The sequence below is a fragment of the Herpailurus yagouaroundi genome, unplaced genomic scaffold (genome assembly GCF_014898765.1).
Source record: "Herpailurus yagouaroundi ecotype Mexico unplaced genomic scaffold, PumYag 196, whole genome shotgun sequence".
In the NCBI taxonomy this organism is placed as follows: domain Eukaryota; kingdom Metazoa; phylum Chordata; class Mammalia; order Carnivora; family Felidae; genus Herpailurus; species Herpailurus yagouaroundi.
Genome location: NW_024412427.1, coordinates 11416296 through 11438230, shown reverse-complemented (window position 1 = coordinate 11438230; position 21935 = coordinate 11416296). Strand labels below are relative to the sequence as shown.

General features: G+C 41.8%; 1 protein-coding gene across 6 annotated transcripts in view; it reads left to right on the top strand.

Moving 5' to 3' along the window:
* Positions 1–21161, top strand: part of ASIP (agouti signaling protein) — a 73527-nt gene extending 52366 nt beyond the window's left edge. For all 6 annotated transcript variants that reach the window (XM_040447292.1, XM_040447290.1, XM_040447291.1 and 3 more), the window contains 3 exons: positions 16731–16900; positions 18316–18377; positions 20933–21161. In XM_040447292.1, coding sequence (XP_040303226.1) covers positions 16741–16900; positions 18316–18377; positions 20933–21109 — 399 coding nt within the window. In that variant the 5' untranslated portion in view covers positions 16731–16740 and the 3' untranslated portion in view covers positions 21110–21161. The remainder of the gene's footprint in view (positions 1–16730; positions 16901–18315; positions 18378–20932) is intronic.
* Positions 21162–21935: the final 774 nt, after the last annotated feature.

Below are 21935 nucleotides of genomic sequence, written 5' to 3'. Positions count from 1 at the left end.
TATAAAAACCATATGATCATTTCAATAGATGCAGAAAAAGCATCTGACAAAGCACAACATCCATTCATGATAAAACCCTCAACAAAGTAGGTTTAGAGGGAACATACCTCAACATAATAAAGGCCATATATGAAAAACCCCACAACTAACATCATTCTCAATGGTGAAAAACTGAGAGCTTTTCCCTTACAATCAGGAACAAGACAAGGATGTCCATTCTCACCACTTCTATTCAATATAGTACTTGAAGTCCGAGCCACAGCAATCACATAAGAAAAATAAAAGACATCCAAATTGGTAAGGAAGAAGTAAAACTTTCACTATTTGCAGATGACATGATACTAAAATGGAAAACCCTAAAGACTACACCAAAAAACTACTAGAACTGATCAATGAATTCGATAAAGTTGTAGGCTACAAAATCAATGTATAAAAATCCATTGTTTCTCTATACACTAACAATGAAGTAGCTGAAAAAGAAATTAAGAAAACAATCCCATTTCTAATTGCATCAAAAAGAATAAAATATCTAGGAATAAAATTAACCAAGGAAGTGAAAGGCCTGTCCTCTGAAGACTATAAAACACTGATGAAAGAAATTGAAGACAGCATAAACAAATAGAAAATATTCCATGCTCATGGTTAGGAAAAACAAGTATTGTTAAAACATCTATATTTCCCAAAGCAATCTACAGATTTAATGCAATCCCTGTCAAAACACCAACAGCATTTTTCACAGAACTAGAGCAATCTTTTAATGTGAATGGAACCACAAGTGTCCTTGATTAGCCGAAGCAATCTTGAAAAAGACAAACAAAACTGGAGGTATCACAATTCCAGGTTTCAAGTTATACTGGCACAAAAATAGACACATAAATCAATGGAACAGAATAAAAAGCCCAGAAATAAACTCATGATTATATGGTCAATTAAGCTTTGACAAAGGATGCAAGAATATGCAACAGGAAAAGGACATTCTCTTCAACAAATGGTGCTGGGAAAACTGGACAGCTACATGCAAAAGAATGAAACTGGACCACTTTCTTACAGAATACAAAAAAATAAATTCAAAACAGATTAAAGACCTAAATGTGAGACAAGAATCAATCAAAATCCTAGGCAGTAACTTCTGTGACACGGGCAATAGATCTTCTTACTAGATATGTCTCCTGAGGTGAGAGAAACAAAAGGAAAAATAAACTATTGGGATTTCCTCAAAATAAAAAGCTTCTGCACAGTGAAGGAACCAATCAACAAGACTAAAAGGCAACATATGGAATGGGAGAAGATATTTGCAAATGACATATCTGATAAAGGGTTAGTATCTAAAATATATAAAGAACTTATAAAACTCAACATCCAAAAAACAAATAATCCAGTTAAAAATTGGCAGAAGACATGAATAGACATTTTTCTAAAGAAGACATACAGATGCCTAACAAACACATGAAAAGATCCTCAACATCACTGATCATCTGGAAAATACAAATCAAAACTACAATGAGATATCATCTCACACCATTCAGAATGGCTAAAATCAACAACACAGGAAACAACAGGCTTTGGAAGGGTGAGGAGAAAAGGGATACCTCTTACACTGTTGTTGGGAATGCAAACTGGTGCAGCCACTCTGGAAAACAGTATGGAGGTCCCTCAAAAGGTAAAAATAGAATTACCCTACAATCCAGCAATTGCACTACTCAGTATTTACCCAAAGGATACAAAAATACTGATTTGAAGGGGTACATGCACCACAATGTTTATAGCAGCATTATTTACAATAGCCAAATTATGGAAAGAGCCCAAATGTCCATTGACTGACGAATGGATAAAGGAGGTATGGTATATATACATACAATATAATATTACTCAGCCATAAACAAGAGTGAAATCTTGCCATTTGCAACGACATGGATGGAACTAGAGAGTATTATGTTAAGCAAAATAAGTCAGAGAAAGACAAATACCATATGATTTCACTCATATATGGAATTTAAGAAACAAAATAAATGAACATCGTGGGGAAAAAAGAGAGGCAAACCAAGAAACAGAGTCTTAATTATAGAGAACAAACTGATGGTTATTGGAGGGGAGGTGGGTGGGGTGATGGGTTAAATAGGTGATGGCAATTAAGGAGAGCACTTGTTGAGCACCACATGTTGTATGTAAGTGATGAATCATTAAATTCTACACCTGAAACCAATATTGCACTGTATGTTCACTAGCTGGAATTAAAGTAAAACTTGAGGGGGAAAAAAAAGAATGAAACTGGGCCACTTTCTTACACCATACACAAAAATAAACTCAGAATTGGGGCGCCTGGGTGGCTCAGTTGGTTGAGCATCCAACTTCAGTTCATGATCTTGCAGTTGACAAGTTTGAGCCCCACGTGGGGCTCTGTGCTCACAGCCTGGAGCCTCCTTCCAATTCTGTGTGTGTGTCTCTCTCTGCCCCTTCCCTGCTTATGCTCTGTCTCTCTCTGTCTCAAAAATAAAATAAACATTTAAAAAAATTAAAAAAATAAATATTAAAATAAAATGAAATGAAATGAAATAAAATAAAATAAAAATAAACAAACTCAGAATGGATTAAGAACCTGAATGTGAGACCTGAAACTATAAAAATCCTGGAGGAGAGGGGCGCCTGGGTGGCTCAGTCGGTTGAGCGTCCGACTTCGGCTCAGGTCATGATCTCGCGGTCCATGAGTTCGAGCCCCACATCGGGCTCTGTGCTGACCGCTCAGAGCCTGGAGCCTGTTTCGGATTCTGTGTCTCCCTCTCTCTCTGACCCTCCCCCGTTCATGCTCTGTCTCTCTCTGTCTCAAAAATAAATAAACGTTAAAAAAAAACTAAAAAAAAAAAAATCCTGGAGGAGAGCACAGGCAATAATTTCTCTGGCATTGGCCATTGCAACACTTTTCTAGATATGTCTTCTGAGGCAAGGGAAACAAAAGCAAAAATAAACTATTGAGACTACCTCAAAATAAAAAGCTTCTATACAGCAGAGGAAACAACCAACAAAACTAAAAGAGAATTAGAGAAGATATTTGCAAATGACATATCTGATAAAGGTTTAGTATCCAAAATATATAAAGAACTTATACAACTCAACATCAAAAAGAAAAAAAAGTCCAATTAAAAAATAGGCAGAAAACATGAACACATTTCTCCAAAGAAGATATACAGGTGGCCAACAGACACATGAAAAGATGCTCATTATCAGGGAAATGCAAATCAAAACCACAATAAGATATCACCTTGTTCCTATCAAAATAGCTAAAATTGAAAACATAAGAAACAGCAGATGTTCGAGAGGATGTAGAGAAAAAGGAACCCTTGTGCACTGTTGGTGGGAATGCAAACTGGTGCAGCCACTGTAGAAACAGTATTGAGGTTCCTCAAAAAATTAAAAATGGAATTACCATATAATCCAATAATTCCACTGCTGTTTACCCAAAGAATACAAAAACACAATTTGAAAAGATATTGTACCCTTATGTTTATTGCAGCATTATTTACAATAGCCAAATTATGGAAGCAACCCAAGTATGCATTGATACATGAATGGATAAAGAAGATGTGAGATATATATATAGGATAGACTATTACTCAGCCATTAAAAAAAATGAAATCTTGCCATTTGCAACAACATGGATGCAGCTAGAGAACATAATACTAAGTGAAATAAGTCAGAGAAAGACAAATGCCATATGAGTTCACTCATATGTAGAATTTAAGAAACAAAACAAAGAAAGAAAGAAAAAAAGAGACAAACCAAAAAACAGCCTCCTAACTATAGAGAACAAATTGGTGGTTACCAGAGGGAAGGTAGGTGGAAGGATGGGTAAAGCAGGTGAAGGGGACTGAGTACACTTGTTTTGCTGAGCACTGAAGAATGTATGGAATTCTACACCTGAAACTAATATAACACTGTATGTTAACTATACTGGAATTTTAAAAATAGATATAGAGAAACAAGAAATAAGGATAAATCAATGTAGAGCTGTGCCACTTCCTATCACACTCTTCCACTGCTATCCCCACAAAAACAGATAATGCTTTGCTGCAGGGCTGTATATTAAGGTGCTCCCTTCTACAAAGCTTTTAAGCTTCACATCACCCAGGAGGCCATAAATTGTGACCTTGTAATTCTAGTTTGTTCAAGTAAAACCCAAGTCAATAAGGAGAAGAAGAGAGCCACAGCCTAATAACCTACAAAACCCGCAGAGGGGCAGAGGCTTCAACTGACGAAAATGTACATAGAACTTTGAAAACTATGAGACCAATATTGAAAGTCTCCAAAGAGGTTTTACTAATAAGACAAGCTAAGCCTCAGGAATCTGCCTTTGCCCATCTAGGGTTTAACCTCTCCACCAAGTGCTCCTTAGCCCACCCAGAATTTCTGAAAGAAGCTGAATTAAACCCTTCTTTGGCAGGATTTGTTTTTCCAGGCTAACCCCTTAAGCCAAAGTTTCATTCCATCTCCTGGATCCATTCTGAAGTAAACTCTCATTAAATCTTTCCCATGAGTATTCTCAGTGCAACCACTTCCTTTTCAACTTCTCCTAACTTCAGTGTCAACACCAATTCCAATTCCAAGACTGGAGAAAAACATGTGGAAACCGGACAACAAATATAGGTGTATTAGACATCCTTGTGGCCACCAGGATGAATATGAAGGCACGGTCTTTGCTTGGCTGAAAGCAAAATGATGAGATGGGAAGCCAGCTGCCAAGAGTTCCCCAGGTCTTTTAAAAATCTCACTGCAACACATCTCGCTCTGCTGCCTAAGGACATAGAAGACACTCAGCTTCAGCTTCCCTTACGTTACAGAGGCTGATTAAAGGGCACTGTAAGTAGGAGGAAAACACTTTTCTTCTGCTGCCTGCAGAGATCCCATCTTTTCTGGGTCTAAGTTTCAAATGACCTGAGTTGCTAGAGATCCTCTCTGTAAAATAAATGCTACCCTTTACTTTTGCTTCTCTTGTAAAACCTAGCCTGCTCTCCTGGTCCGCTTACTGCTGCTTTTCACCTGATGAAACATTCCTTCTTCTCATTGTGCATCAGTGAGAATCTTCCTGCCCGCGAGATGGAGTGAAGTTTGGAATAATTTTTGTAATATGACTGGTGGTTTTCTTTTTTTTTTAATTTTTAATATTTATTTATTTTTGACAGAGAGAGAGAGAGACAGAGCATGAGTGGGGAACGGGCAGAGACAGAGGGAGACACAGAATCCGAAGCAGGCTCCAGGCTCTGAGCTGTCAGCCACAGAGCCTGACGCGGGGCTCAAACTCACAGACTGTGAGATCATGACCTGAGCCCAAGTTGGATGCTCAACCGACTGAGCCACCCAGGCACCCCATGACTAGCAGTTTTCTTGTTCTTGTCTTTGAAATTAGAGACAAGCAAGCAATAAGCATCTTTTGCGGCAAGATCAGAAACAAAGTTCCTTTGGCCTCTGTTCCTTGGGGGGAAGCATATGAGGTTTAGTTGGCAACTTAAATGTGCTTTCAGAAAGAGTGAAGCTGCTGTTACTTTGGAAAGTTTGAAGAACTTCTTAGGTGAGGTGCCTGGGTGGCTCAGTTAGGGTTGGGTGCCCGACTTTGGCTCAGGTCATGATCTTGTAGTTTGTGGGTTCAAGCCCTGTATCGGACTCTGTGCTGACAGCGCAGAGCCTACTTGGGATTCTCTATCTTCCTCTCTCTCTGCTCCTCCCCTACTTGCATGCTCTCTCTCTTTCTCAAAAATAAATAAACAAACATTAAAAAAAATAAAGAACTTCTTAGTCATCCCTTATTTCCTAGTTTTCAGGAAAGCTAAATAAATTTGCTTCACTTTATGGGTCAAGGTAGTTAGGAGTTTAGCATAAAGAAAGAAATTTACATTCTGCTAACTAGTAACTTCTTACTTTACTCTGCTTTTTCTATTTTCTAGCAGTAAAAAATTAATTAATTAATTAATTAATTAAAATTCCTTAGAAAGAAGTGCTCTAAAGTCACACCTCTAATCCCAGAGTAAAGTTTTAGCACTTCTGTAAATGTCTTCAGAAAGTCACTTGTAGTATCAGATTTCTAATGATTCTCACAGAGCAGAATTTAGGATTTGGGATCAATCTGCCTGTGTAGAACTGGTTCATTTCATATTTAGTAGAGCCAAAACAGACAACCAAAATTCTGTTTATGGCAGAGCCTCCTTTTTCCTTTCTAAATATTTGAGATTTCATGGGGCGCCTGGGTGGCTCAGTCAGTTAAGCCGCCGACTTCGGCTCAGGTCATGATCTCGTGGTCCATGAGTTCAAGCCCCGCGTCGGGCTCTGTGCTGACAGCTCAGAGCCTGGAGCCTGTTTCGGATTCTGTGTCTCCCTCTCTCTGACCCTCCCCCGTTCATGCTCTGTCTCTCTCTGTCTCAAAAATAAATAAACATTAAAAAAAATTTTTTTTAATATAAATAAATAAATAAATAAATAAATAAATAAATAAATAAAATATTTGAGATTTCAGTGTGGATGCCCATTTTGGCACATTTTATTGCCCACGAGAAAAGCTCAGGTTACTATTTTCAATTGCAGGTGTATTTTCTCCACTTTAGCAAATTGGACATTTGTTCTGTCATTTCCATTGGAGAGATGCTAGGAGAAGGAATGGCACGCTGGAGGAACTTTTGGTTGTCTTTGATTATTTTGGAGGACTTTGTGGGATCAGGAGATCTTGACCCACTCCAGAAATACTTGTACAGGCATCTGTTTCAAAACCTTTTCTGCCTTCTCTCGGAACTAATTCATACATACTCTTAAGATTTGCTCAGCTGTATTTCCTTGGTTCTGCCTTGATCCTTTCCTGCAGAAAATTTCATTTGACATCAAAGCCTCTTCCCTTCCATCTACTGTAAAGTTGTTGAGAGCTGTAGCAAAACCATCAGCCTAGCTTCAGGCCATGCTTAGCGCAGAGTGTGACCCAAGTCAAAGGAATTTAGAAGATCAGAAGACAGCATGGTCTAGGGCAAAGAACTGGGAAAGAAGTGGTTTCTGGAGGACAAAATCAAAATCAGGGAAGTCCCTACTGAGAATTTGTTGAGTGATGAGCACTAAATCAGCCTGTAGGGAATGAGGTCAGGAGATCAAAGTAACCATTTTAGCAGTTCCTATAAGCATTGTATTCCTTGTATACTGTGGGAACAACATCTGAGAAGCCTGGACTCTGACCCCTATTTCAGTAGAACATGGAGACATTTCGTGCTGACAAGCAGCTGCCTGGATGATTTCTGTCCTTTGATTCTTGAGGAGGAACACAGCCTTAAGCTTTCTCTCAAATTCTAACTCAGGGCCTCTTAGGGAGATGCTGGGCCTCCCACATGGTTCTTGATCTCAGAAGAATCCTGAAGCAGACTGTCCACCTAAGACCAAAACCACCCATTAGAATATTACTCAGTTTGGGGGAGCGTAGGTGGCTCAGTTGATTGAGCATCTGACTCTTCATTTTGGCTTGGGTCACAATCCCATGGTCATGGAGTTGAGTCCCATGTCAGGCTCTGTACTGAGCATGGAACCTGCTTGGAATTCTCTCTGTCTCTCCCTCTGCCCCTCCCCCTGCTCATGTGCGTTCTCTCTCTCTCTCTCTCTCTCTCTCAAAATAAATAAATAAAAACATTTAAAAAAAGAATATTATTCAATTTGGTATCTGTTAGGCACAAACATTAAATTAGTCAATTCAGTCACAATATTCAAATTTGTCTGTATGTATAGAAACAGCCTAAGAAATCAAATTGTTTTGGTATTGTTAAAGAAAAAATTCTTAAATGGTAAGGAAGACTTTATTCAGGACTCTTTCAATAGGGATAGTGCAATGAGGGATGGAGCTCAGGCTCAACTCTGAATACAGCAAAGATAGTTGGAGATTCATAGCCAATGAGCAGAGTGAGGGTCAGTAGATGGAAAATTACTAAAAGGGGACATCAAAGATAGGAGGAATTCTTGCTAACCTGACCTAAAAGGACTGGGTGGCTAAATCAGTTAAGCCTCTCTGATTCTTGATATCTGTCTCAGGTAGCCATCTCACCATTGTGAGATTGAGCCACACTTTGGACTCTGTGCTGAGGAGGCAGCTTGGGATTCTCTCTCTCCCTCTCCCTCTGCCCCTCTTCTACTATGGATTCTTTCTCACTGCCCCTTCCCCACATGTGCTCTCTCTCTCTCTCTCTCAAAATAAATAAATAAACTTTTTTTTTTAAGTGGGGGATGAGGAACTCAATCAGATATCAAGGGTGAGGATATTCTCACTAAATTGACAGGTTTCTTTTTTTTTTTATGTGTATTTATTTTGAGAAAGAGAGAGAGCACATGTGCATGGGGGAGGGAAGAGAGAGAGAGAGGAAAGAGAGAATATCAAGCAGGCTCTGTGACATCAGTGCAAGCCCGATGCAAGGCTCTATCCCACCAACTGTGAGATCATGACCTGAGCTGAAATCAAGAGTCGGACATTCAACCGACTGAGCTACCCAGGTGCCCCTAAATTGACAGGATTCTTGCTAAAACTGTGCTAGGCAGGCCAAAGACAGAATGAGGGCCAAAACTGAGGCCTAGTTGAGAAGTCTTAGAGGAGTCTCAAGTTTGGTCCTTGTCAATATCCACAAGCTTTCTTCTCTCCTTCTGCCTCATTTCCCATCCTGCTCCCTCAATGCTACCAGCTACATAAGAGAAGTCTCTATTTTCCTCAGCCGACCCTTCCCAGACTCCCTCATTATTGAAAAACAGAGCTTGCCAGACTCTCAGGACTCCAGGTTCAACATCTCAGCTAGTAGATGTGTTTCTGACTCATTCCAGTTCCTGATAGCTAGGGTCAGTTTACCCTAATGAAAGAGTCAAGGCCCTCCCCATTTTGGGAAACTTGCTTCCCAGATGTGTGGGGAACCATCTCTGACAGACTCACTGGCAGCATTTGTGGTCCCCACCCCTGTGCGGAGATTTGTCAGTAGAGAAGGAAGAGCTAGTGATTAAGCAAACACATCACCCTCTCCTTAGCTGGAACATTTTTAATCAATCTGGCAGTCAACAACTTCCACTAATGGGGAGTATACAGAACTGAAGGAGTTCTAAAACCAGGGTGTGAAAAGCAGAGTAGATACTGTTTTGTTTTGTTTTGTTTTGTTTTGTTTTGTTTTGTTTTGTTTTGTTTTTTATTTCTACCTTGGCAAACTGGACTGAGCTAGGATGGCAGGTCACCAAACCAAGGAGTTTATAGTTTTCCTCCTTTCCACTTCAGGAAAAGGTACCAACCTTCTTGTGTGACTTGAGTCAGGCAGACTTACGATTGACTTCTCTCTTTGCACTCACTACTTCTGTCCTTTGGGCTGCTCTGGGTTTCAGTTTCCTCAGCAAAGATATGTACTTTGTTAAGAGGAGTAAATACGCGAAACAGGCCTAGAACAGAGTCTGCCATAGAGCAGGTACTCAATAAATGGAAGCTATTATGATTTATGTCCCTGCCTCTGTCACTAATTAGCAGTTTGAGTTGTCTTACAGTGCAAAGAGCAGCCTGGTGGAAGAAGTTCTACCCTTGCCTCTTACTGATTCAAGTGTCTGCTTAGGAAACTTTCCTAGTCTGGGCTTCAATTTTCTTATCTATAGAACCAGGGTGGATGGAAAAAATTAATGTGTCTCACACATGGCTGTGCATCACAGTTGCCTGGAAGCTTATTAAAATATGTCTCCCAGAGAGTGCCTGGATGGTTCAGTCAGTTAAGCGTCCAATCCGGTTTGGGCTCAGGTCATGGTCTTCCATTTTGTGAGTTCGAGGCCCGCATCAGGTTCTGTGCTGGCAGTGCAAAGTCTGCTTGGGATTCTCTATCTCTCTCTCTCTCTCTTTCTCTCTCTTTGCCCCTCCCCTGCCTGCTCTCTCTGTCTCAAAATGAATAAATGAACTTAAAAAAAAATTTTTTTTTAAATATGTCTCCCAGGCTCCATTCCTAGATTCAGATTCAGTGGGCCTAGGACAAGGTTTGGGTTTACTTCTTGCAAAAGCACCCAAGAGAATGGATAAACAAATGTGGTACATTTAAAATGAAATACTAATCAGCAATAAAAAAAAAAAAAAAGAACAAACCACTATGTATACAACAAAGTGGGTAAAACCTCAAAAATCTTCAGCAAAAGAAATGTCAGACACAAAAGATTTCATTCAGTATGATTCAATTTTTGTGAGTACAAAAACCAGAAAAAAAAATGATCTATGGTGGTTGGAGTCAGAATAGAGGTTACCTCTGAGGGGTAAAAATGGGTATTGACCAGAAGGAGGCACAAGAGAACTTTCAGGAGTGAAAGGAAGGTTTTATACCTTGAACTGAGTGGTGGTTACATAAGTGTATATAAAAGTTAAATGTTGTCAAGCTGGATACTTAAAGTTTGTGCTTTTTACTGTATGTAAATTGTATCTTAACACAGTACTGTGAACAGGGTGGCAAAAAGCTCCCCTGATAATTCTAATGCATAGCCAGGCTTAAGTTCCTTGAACAAGATCCTTAAAATCTCTTCCATTTCTATAGCCCTATGATTGTTATATCCTCATCATGGCCCCCTTGCCAGGCACTTTTATCTACAAAGTAAATTATCTCTTTTACCTCTTTTGGTCAAGCACAAAATCAAAGATATTAAGAAAAGCAAGGGTCCTATCCTAGCACTCAGATAAGGGATGCAGTTGAAACTCAAGATTTGTCTAAGCCCCAGTATGATAGAACAAAGGCCAAAGAAAAGACATGGAATCATAATCAGATCTGACTTTTAACCTGCCCTGTTGGCCTGAAGGGACCAGGGAAATCTGAAGATTTTCTGTTGTTGGTTTTCTTTTTCACCCATTCATTCATTCAGTTATTCACCAGATATTTATTGAGTGCCTGCTGTGTGTCAGGCATTGCTTAGCAGTGAGGGTAGCAAAATGAATATGACAACAGGGTCCCTGCCCTATGGGAGTTTAAATTATACAAAAGAAGGAAAGCCAATATGAAGATAAACATAGATAATTCCTTATTTGTAAGAGCTATGAAAGATACGGATGTTGGGATAGACAGAAACTGGGGAAAGGACACTTTTGGATAAAGTAGTCAAATAAAGAGGTGATATTTGTAAAAAGATCCAAAGGTTGCCAGTGATCTAGCTATGTGAAAAGTTGAGGGAATCAAGTTCAAGGCCAGGGAATGAACATTTAGGGCTAAGGGAATGACAGTAAAGGCCCTGAGATAAGAAATAGTTTAGCATATTCTAGGAACAGAAAGGAGTACAATATGTCTAGAATATAGTGATTGAGCAGGGGACTCTATTAGATGAGTCCAGAGAGAATAACAGGGCTTTGCAGGAAATATTTATTTTACTTCAAAAACAATGGGAAGCTCTTAAAGGTTTTAAGCAAAGAGTGATGCATGATTTGAATCATGCCCTCCATCCCCCATCACTCTGGCTCCTATTGGGGGAATGGATGGAATAGGACAAGAAAAGAGACAGGATATCAGTTAAGAGACATTCACAGTTGTCCAAGCAACAATGTTTGTGGGTTGACTTAGCGTAGTTTTGGTTAGCAGTTCAGCAGGGATGCTGAACCCCTGGGACTGGGTTAACCAAAGACAGAGCAAGAACTAAGAGGTTGGTGAATTCCTCATGCTCAGTTGGCCTTGTCATTCTAATATTTTCCCCAAGTGTCATGGATGACATTGATTAAAGGATCCCTTGGCATGTTGGGTTCAGTCCCTCAAGTGCCTTTCTTCAGGACCATTCATAAGGAGGAAGTCTTGAGAAGTGAGCCAAATTTATGACCAAGGCGTCTCCAGGCCCTTTCCATCAGTCCCTTCTTCCCTTTTGGTGTCCCATCCCTACCCACAGCAAAATCTGCTCTCCTGACACCATGTCCCAAAGTTCTCTGGACCCTTCTTTCGTTGATTCTCCTTCTCTTCCCCTTCTCAGAAGTTTGCCTAATCCAGTAACACTAACTTCCCATGGAATTCAAAAAATATTTGTTGCTTGATTGGCTGGCTATCCTGGAACAAAACTAGGTAGATAAAACATATTGACACCCTCATTTTACCCCAGAAATTATCATCACTGATAAGCCCTAGTGAACATTAAGGAATTAGCCAATAGCCCTAATGGAGCCTCCTAAGCTCAGCACAGCCAGGGCACCTGTCGTAGATATGTATCACCTGCTGCTCAAATGAGTCAAAGATGTGTAGGGTGGTAGGATCCCTATGCAGCCACTGAACATCTGGTGTAGGGAATTTAGGTAACTATGAATGAGTGATAATTTTTCTCTGGCTCTGAGCTTCGGTGTTTGGTATAGCTAATTTGGCTGAGAAACAATAACACCACAAAAATGGTGTGTTCCTCTCTCAGGTTTTGTCATATCAGAAACAGTAGCTGATGAACCAGAAGGGTAGAAGGCTTCGAAAGTGTCACAGGGCAGAGAAGGGTAAAAGGATGATACACTATGAGAAAGCCCTATATTTTGGTGACAGAGCAGTAGGTGCTGAGAGCAAACTGTACCTTGAATTTGAGGTACAAAGAGGGAAGAGTGTCCTGCAAATTCCATAGCCTCACTGTCACAAATCAAATATAACTCTCCATCCATCATCTTTAAATTCTTTGATGCTATGTCAAGTAGCATTCAATATTTTATTTCTATCATCCTTTATTTTTTTTTTTTCAACATTTATTTATTTTTGGGACAGAGAGAGACAGAGCATGAACGGGGGAGGGGCAGAGAGAGAGGGAGACACAGAATCGGAAACCGGCTCCAGGCTCTGAGCCATCAGCCCAGAGCCCGACGCGGGGCTCGAACTCCCGGACCGCGAGATCGTGACCTGGCTGAAGTCGGACGCTTAACGGACTGCGCCACCCAGGCGCCCCATCCTTTATTTTTTATTACAATGTAATAACATTCTTGAAAAGGAAATTCAAATACAGAAGTACATGAAGAAGTGCATTTCTCTACCTCACTCCCCATCCTTAACTCCACTCCTAAGAAGTAATCATTATTAAAATTTTAATGTGTCTCCTCCCACGCTTTTTTCTTTGCATATGTAAGCATATTTACTTTTGAGGGAGTTTTGATATTTGTTCACAAATGGGACCATGGTGTTTATATTCTTTAGTTTGCTTCATTATTATATTTATTTATTTTATACCAGCACTAGTCTGGGATGATATGCCCCTTCCCACAAGTACATTTTCCCAATTATAGAACTCAATTATTGCGTGAACAGAAAAAAAAAAAAACTGTCTTCTGCTCTCATGTACCTGTGATTCTGGATAAGCCCCACTCAGGTTGCAAAGAAGGGGTTGTGAGCTCTTTAGGTGCCTAAGACCCCCTTATGGATCCAGAGAAAGCTATGGACCTTCTCTCCCAGAAAAATGCACATATGGGCAAAGTTTTGCAGACAATTTCAAAGTTAAGATTCCCTCCTGCTTTAATTTCCCTTTCTTCCCAAGTATGTGTTTCATTCCAAAAGACTGATCAGCAGAGAGTCTCCCTCCAACACCCCTAGCCTATATGAGATGCCCATCCATGTTAAGCCCTACCAAACACTACTTTTTTCCTCCACAGGGATGAGCTTAACCCAGACTCCCGTACCCTTTGCCATTGGTGCTTGGCAGGACTGGTAGAAGCCACTATTACAACAAACAGAGCCCAGTCACCTTCCCTGCAATGCCAACTTGCTGGCTTCCCAGATACCCTGGCTCCCCTCACTGATGCCATGAGCAAAACCCAGGGCAGGCTGTCAAGGCTGCACCTCATTAACATCTAGTATAGTCAGCAACTAATATTGGTCACTCTTTTCAAGAAGACTCTGCTGCCTTTACCTCTTCCTCAGTTCTTATCTCTCACTATATCTCTGTCCCAATAGGTCGTTAGCCCCTCCTCATTATTGGGAAATTATAATCCTTTCCTTTGCTTTGGGGACTAAGGCCTTGACCCTAGAGGATTAAGATATCACACTATACCCAGTGCCATAGCTAAGGGGATTTCTACAGAGCACACTGAGTATGCACTCTATACTGATATACTGTCTACTCATTTTGCCATACTCAGAGATGATCTGGATACTATTACCTCCCATATTCCCTCAGTCAGAGCCCTTATAGTGTGCATGCTCAACACACATACATACACACATGCACACATACATGCACACACACATATCAAGACTCCTGAGGTACACAGCCAATTGCATTTAGCCATGACTTTCCGTGCCCTCTTTTCCAGAGTTTAATCAGATTCAGTCACATTAATGCATTTACAAATCCCTTGACTCTTAAGGATACACAAGTGACCTTTGCAAAATCTTTTTTTTAATTTTTTTTAACGTTTATTTATTTTTGAGACAGAGAGAGACAGAGCATGAACGGGGGAGGGGCAGAGAGAGAGAGAGACACAGAATCGGAAGCAGGCTCCAGGCTCTGAGCCATCAGCCCAGAGCCTGATGCGGGGCTCGAACTCACGGACCGCGAGATGATGACCTGAGCTGAAGTCGGACGCTTAACTGACTGAGCCACCCAGGCGCCCCGACCTTTGCAAAATCTTTATGCAACTGTTTAATCTGCCCCAACGCCCAGGAAGCAAAAATCAGAACTCACTGATTTGTAGAATTTTAGAATAGAAAGGTCTTAAGATTCATTCATTAAACAAATCTTTATTAAGTTTCTACTCTGTGCCTCATAACATATATTAAGTCATGTAGTCCTATCCTCTCTTTTTAAAAAAAAAAAATTAAGTTTATTTATTTATTTTGAGAGAGACAGAGACAGCATAAGTAGGGGAGGGGCAGAGAGAGAGGGAGAGAGGCTCTGTACCACCAGCACAATGCCTGACATGGGCTCAAACCCACGAAACCACGATATCATGACCTGAGCCAAAAACAAGAGTCAGTTGCTCAACCTACTGAGCCACCCACGTGCCCCCCTATCCTCTCTTTTTACAGATGAGAAAGCAGAGGCCCAGATGGGCCCAGGGTCACACAGCCACTTATGTAGCAGGTACATCCAGGTGACCTGACTCCCCTTTCTGGATTCTTTATATCCACCATGCTGAGTAAAAACTCATCTTAAGTCATAAGCAGTAACTTAAAGCAGATGACAAGTTTAAGAGAAGGTATTGTCATCAGTGATACCACAGATCAAAGAACAGCCTTTACCACTACAGAGTGGAAGGATAAATTACTCTTGAGAACACAATTGCATAGGTGGTCATTGCTGTCAGCATTATTATCCTGTATTAATAGCAGGGAGTGGGTGTCCCATATTGAGTAGTAACAGCAATGAGAGTTTGTAAAGTCTATAGTCCTTTACCTGAAATTGTAAAATCCCCAAACTCTGAAAACGATGTTTTCTTTTTTCTTTGGCAGAAAAATCTGACCCTACCTGATGTATCTTGGCAACAAAACCTATCCTCAATTGATGCAAATTAATTCATTGTCTTTGTTTATCCTGTTTATTATGAATATCCCCACCTTTTTGGCTACAAAAGTATCACTGTTTATTATGGGTGTACCCAGGCCCACTGTATGTGGTTTAATATATGATATTTGTTTTCTAAAATCCACAAAATTCTAAAAAAAAAAAGTCTGACCCTGAGGATCATGATACAACTAGACATTATGGACCTATATTACATTTAGAATATACATATTGCTCCCCAGGATTAGTGTGAGGAACACTCATTTTTAGCCCTCTCCCAACACACAAATAAGATTAATTCCACTGAGATTTCACCCTTTCCAGACTCCATTTAGCTTAGTTTTAATTTAGTTCCACTAAATTATTTAGGTTCTAAGAAATTGCATTTCATTAATTGCAGTTTATTAAGCTGAGAGCTGGAAGGAGTAGGGTAGAAATTGCCAGGCTGCTGTAAGGGAACCCAGGAGTGGGCAGGACCAGTATGAACAGATTGTTTTATTCTCCTCTCACCCACCATGGTTTATGGCAGGGCAGAGAAAACTTTGGAAAAGCAGCCTCAGTTTTTTCCCAGACCAGAGGGAACAATGCACAGAGCAGGTAAGGCATGGAGATCCCACACTCAGAGAAGATGAAGATGCTTCCGAAGCTCTCAGCCCTGATTAAGCCAAATGAAGGCATTCATGGGAAGGAATCCACTCTGGGCTCCAACTGCTTCATCACAATCCAGCTAGCAATAAGTCAGTAAATCCAGTCAGCCTATGTTAACAGGTCCATCCTTCTCACACAAACCACACCTGTACTCATTCCCTCTGGGCATGGGAATACAGCACATGTGACAACATATACACTTGTCTGAAGATGCCATCATTCCCTGCATCTTTCTCAGAGAGTCTTATGAGCCTCATTCTCTGCACCATAGTAAAATCTCTGCCACTGCAAGGTACTATTGGGGCCTTTCAACAACTGTGCCCAGGCCTAGGGTCTCCTGGGACCACTGACTATAAAACCCAGCACCCCACCCTCAGAATGGCAGAGACCAACTGCAATGCATTCCTTTTCTCTTTGCTTCTATATCCCTCCTTTCCTTGTCTCGCTTCCTCTCCCCATCTCTCCTTTTCTCTCTTGTTCCTTCATCAGTTCCCCTTTCCTGTCCTAAGCCTTTCTGGTCCTCTGGCTCCACTGGGACACTTACAAATGGGGTCAGAGCACCAGCCCAAAGAGATACAAGGAAAGCAAAAGGGCACATCCTCTTGCCAAAACCCCTGACCCACCAACCTGACTGCCTTCTCTGTCCCACTCAGGCCTTCAAGGATGAATGTCTTCCGCCTACTCCTGGCCACCCTGCTGGTCTCCCTGTGCCTCCTCACTGCCTACAGTCACCTGGCACCTGAGGAAAAACCCAGAGATGACAGGAACCTGAGGAGCAACTCCTCCATGAACCTGTTGGATCTCCCTTCTGTCTCTATTGTAGGTAAGTAGCCCAGCTTGACCCCTGGTCTCTGGACTCCGGTCCATGAGAAGGGGCTGCAAGATGTCAAACGTGCTCCCCGGGCTGATACCAGGATTCACGGACATAGGTCAGAGCTCTTTCGTGTTCATTCTTCAAAGTAATCCTAGAGGAACAAAGTATTCCTTGGCTCACATGGTTTGGAAAAGCTCTGAATACCACCAGTCTAATATGCAGCTTCGCACGTTAGATGCTCCGAGAAACCCTGAAGTCAAGACACTTCATGAATTTGGTTTAACTTGGCATTTCTGAAACTAACTGAATCAAAAAACTATCAACAATAGAAATTTTAGAAAATGCTGCAGAATATAAACAAGTGTAGTATGAACTAGTCCTTTCAGTGTTGAGATGGAGAATGACTGCTCAGGGGAAAATACCAGGGGCATTAGGGCCTGGCATTGAACATCTTCTAGTTCAATTTCATCTGATAAAAATAATAGTAACAGATATACTCCTTGTATGCTAGGCACTGGGAAGTGAGTACTATTTTAATTCCTGTTTCACAGTTGAGGAAATTGAGGCTTAGCAAAGTTAAGTGACTAACATGAGATCACACAGTTCTCAACTAGCAGAGCCAGAATTCAAACTCAGGTGTTTAATTCCAGAACCCAAGTTCAAAACTAATATCCCTCACTGCCTTGCCTCTCACTAGGAAAAGAGAATATTCTAGCGGTATCAGGGAAGGAGCAGGGAAGGGGCTGGGGTACATCACTGATCAATCACCTTTGATGTGCCAAACTTCTCACTTTATAAAGATACTTTGTTTATCCTCAAGACAACCCTGTAAGGTAGATACTAGAGTACCCTATTTGCAGGTGAGAAAACTGGGTCTTAAGGAGGTTAAGTAGTTTGCCTACGGAAATAGCTGGGGTTTTTTTGGTTTTGTGGGGTTTTTTTGTTTTGGTTTGGTTTGGTTTTTTTGAGAGAGATAGAGTGCATGCCCACAAGCTGCAGAGGGGCAAAGAGAAAGGGAGAGAGAGAATCCCAAGCAGTACTGTCAACATGGAGCCCAACATGAGGCTGGAACCCACGAACTGTGAGATCATGACCTGAGCCAAAATTAAGAGTCAGACGCTTAACCAACTGAGCCACCCAGGCGTCCCAGGAAACACAGGTCCATCCATATACATGGCACTGAGAGTCCATTTTTCAGGGCCTTCTTGGATTTCCTTTTTGCCTTCCCTCAGAGGACATTGGCTCCAGGTCAGCAGCCAGGCTAACAAGAATCTGCTGGCCTAAGTCCCAAGTTGTGATTCATGCAGCCAACCCCTCTTCTCCCACACCCTGAGATTTCCTGGAGCCCCCTCCACTCCTCTCACTTTACTGTAGCTCATGGCCTCCAGAAACATCTGCTTTGCTCCTTCTGTCTCTCTTTGAAGCACTGAACAAGAAATCCAAAAAGATCAGCAGAAAAGAGGCGGAAAAGAAGAGATCTTCCAAGGTAGGACTGGGAGTTTTCATTATGGGGGTGGGACCAGACTTAAAAGGGAATTCTAGCTAGGAACTAAATGAAAGACTTTCCAGACTTTCATGAACAAAAGAAGCTGAAAGCTATCTAAAGGCTTCCTGCCCTCAAGCCCTGAACCAGACCCCCACAGAAGCCCAGAGAGCTAAGGTTCACTGAGCAAAATAGCTTACCTGCTAAAAAGCATCGTCTTATAGTAGCTAGCCCCCTGACTGAAATGTCACCATCATTCATTCTTTTGACTGAATGCAATGTTTCCTAGACCTCTGTTATTTCAGAACTATTTCCCACAATTTTATTTTAAAGATTTATTTTTAAATAATCTCTACATTCAACATGGGGCTTGAATTTATAATCCTGAGATCAAGAGATGCATGCTCTACCAACTGAGCCAGCCGGGAACCCCCCACAATTTTTGCCATATGTGAGTTTCACCTATTTGTTTAAAATTAAAACTTAAGAAAAAATCTATCTATCTATTATATATATATATATATATATATATATATATATATATATATATATATAAAACTATGACAGAAAATCAATATCACTTGCCATAAAAATAAGTTTAATGAAACCAAAAGATTTTTAGTGGAATTTAGCTGGATGGGGTCACCTGCCAAATGCTCTAAATCTGAGGCTTATTGTTAAGAGTCAGATTAGAAAGTGTGGGGAAAGCATTAATGATATATTGGCACCAAACTGAGCCTTTAAAATTGAAAGAGATTGAAAAAGGAATCCTTTCTCATTATGTGATTTAATGTCATTTAATACTCATGTACTACCTAAAATCATACTACCATGGTACAGGTTCCCACCCTTTGGGAAATACTGGATTAAGGCATTGTTGAAATGCACACATTATTCCAGTCTTAGACCTGGCACTGTGTGACCTTGAGAAAGTCCCTGCTCCTCTCTAGACATTTTGTTGAGTGACAAGCAGATCAGATGATTGACATATAAGAATATATGGTTCACAGATATTTTTGTATGCTAGGTTCAGGGAATACAGAAGTGAACAAGAGGCATATATCCCTGCTATCATGTAGTTTACATTCTTGTGGGGAAAAGAGACAAACAGCAAGTAAACCAGTAAACAGGTAAAATAAATTCAGATAATGATAAACACTGTAAAGGAATTAAAGCATGGTAATGAGAGTGAAGGGAAGAGTGGTCTCAGAAGCCCTCCCTAAGGAAGCAGCACTTAAATACTGAAAACTTCAGTAACCTCAAGCAGCAATGCCTAATAGAAATAAACTGTAGACCACGTATGTGAATTTAAATTTCCTAGTAGTTACACTGAAAAAAAGGAAAAAGAAGCACGTGTCATTAAGTTTAACATTTTATTTAACCCAGTGTATCCAAAATATTATCACTTTAATATGTGACCAATATAAAAAGTTAGATATTTTACATTATTTTTCTATGTGTGCTAAGTCTGAAACCTGGTGGTGTATCTTTACGTTTACAGTACATCTCAATTCCGATGGTAACTTTTAATAAAGTCAGCTGTAGTCCTAACAATAACAATTTTTTTTAATTTTTTTTTCAACGTTTATTTATTTTTGGGACAGAGAGAGACAGAGCATGAACGGGGGAGGGGCAGAGAGAGAGGGAGACACAGAATCGGAAACAGGCTCCAGGCTCTGAGCCATCAGCCCAGAGCCTGATGCGGGGCTCGAACTCGCGGACCGCGAGATCGTGACCTGGCTGAAGTCGGACGCTTAACCGACTGCGCCACCCAGGCGCCCCAACAATAACAATTTTTTAAAGAAAAAAATTTTACGCTGCTTCTATTTTTAAATGTAAATTAACATTAAAATTAAATAAAATTTGAAACTTCTGTTCTTCAGTTGCACTAGATACATTTCAAGTACCTGTACTGAAGGGCACAACAAAGAATGGTTTCAGGAAAGTGGGTAGCCAGTTCAAAAGCCCTGCAGCAGGAACTCTGCGCTTGAGAGCAAGGAAGGAAGGCGAATGGAACAGTGTGGTAAAACAGCTCGGAGAGGTGGGTGGGGCCACACCAGAGGGCCTCGAGGTCCTAAGTGACGTTTATGGTTTATTCTAAGTTCAAAGAAAACCTACTGAGGGCTTTAAGCCAGAGTGGATACCATCACAGGTCTTCGGAGAGGTCCGTTTGGTGCAATGGAGGATGGACTGTAAGTGGGCCAGAGCAGCAGACTAAGGATAGTGGCCTGGCTCAGGGTAGCGAGGTGGGAAGGCAGAACGGACAGAGATTGGGGATACACTGGAAGGAGGAACACCCAGAACTGAGTGGGACCCCCAGGGAGAAAAGTGGGCCAGGCGCAGCCAGGTAAGTGTTACTGGGTTTGGAGGCAGGGGATAGGTGACTGGGGTTGGCAGGGATCCGCTAGGGTCCCCCGTGGGCATGCTGTCGAATGGATGGTGGGCTGTGGGTACATATGTGTGGTCTGGGGCCTCCACTGCCCAGAGTTCCCAAGGCTGAGGTGAAGAGGGGTGGGGCGGACGTGGCCGGATTGAGCAGCCCCCGCTTTTCCCCACAGAAAAAGGCTTCGATGAAGAATGTTGCTCGGCCTCGGCCTCCTCCGTCCGCCCCCTGCGTGGCCACTCGTGACAGCTGCAAGCCGCCGGCGCCCGCCTGCTGCGACCCGTGCGCCTCCTGCCAGTGCCGCTTCTTCCGCAGCTCCTGCTCCTGCCGAGTGCTCAACCCCACCTGCTGAGCTCACCCACCTCCAAGGCCAGCGGGGAGGGGCAGGGCGCCAGCTGGGAGGGGTAGGGCGCCAGCGGGGACGGGTAGGGCGCCAGCGGGGAAGGGTAGGGCGGGGCTCTCGGGGGGGGGGGGGCGCTTCCTGGAGTGGGTGATTTCTAACAGGTGTGGCTTCCTTGCATTTGGCGCGGGCGTAGCTACTTAGGTTGCGAAGGAGCTTTCAGGAGGCGGGGCTTCAAGGAGACTTGGCTTGGGCGGGGCTAAAATCCAAATATATGTAGGTTGCTCAAAGGTGTGTGGCTGTTTCTTTAAAGGACCCCAGAGATTCTTTTCCGTTCCTAGAGTCCCCTTCACTGCAGAAGACCTGGACTGCGCATGCTGTATCTCCTGAGGGGCCTGAGAAACCGGATTTCCCAGGCCCTAGGGCATGCGCATGTCCGTTGGAGACAAGTGCTGCCCCCTACCTTTAAGCCTGGGAACACACGAAGCTGCCTGTCTGGAGCTGGCTGTGAAGATGCGCACGCCAGTTGTGTCTTTCCACAATGTCAGCTTTATTCAGTCATAAAGCAAGGTTAACATAATTATAAAGCCGGTTCAGGATTCCAAATTCAATGACATTTCACCACGTGTTTAACTTGACATTTTACATGTCAGACAAAGCACAAGACAGGTCACATAACAAGCAATGTAGAACGCGGGGAGGAAGCTAAGGAACCAATCTTTGACCAAGCAGTTGGGATAAGGCCTCAGTCGGGTCTGGGTCAGCTCTCCTGGGTCAGCTCTTGCACTTATTGCTTATTGTGTTCAAGCAGTGAAGCATCTGTGTTCTTTCCAGAGAT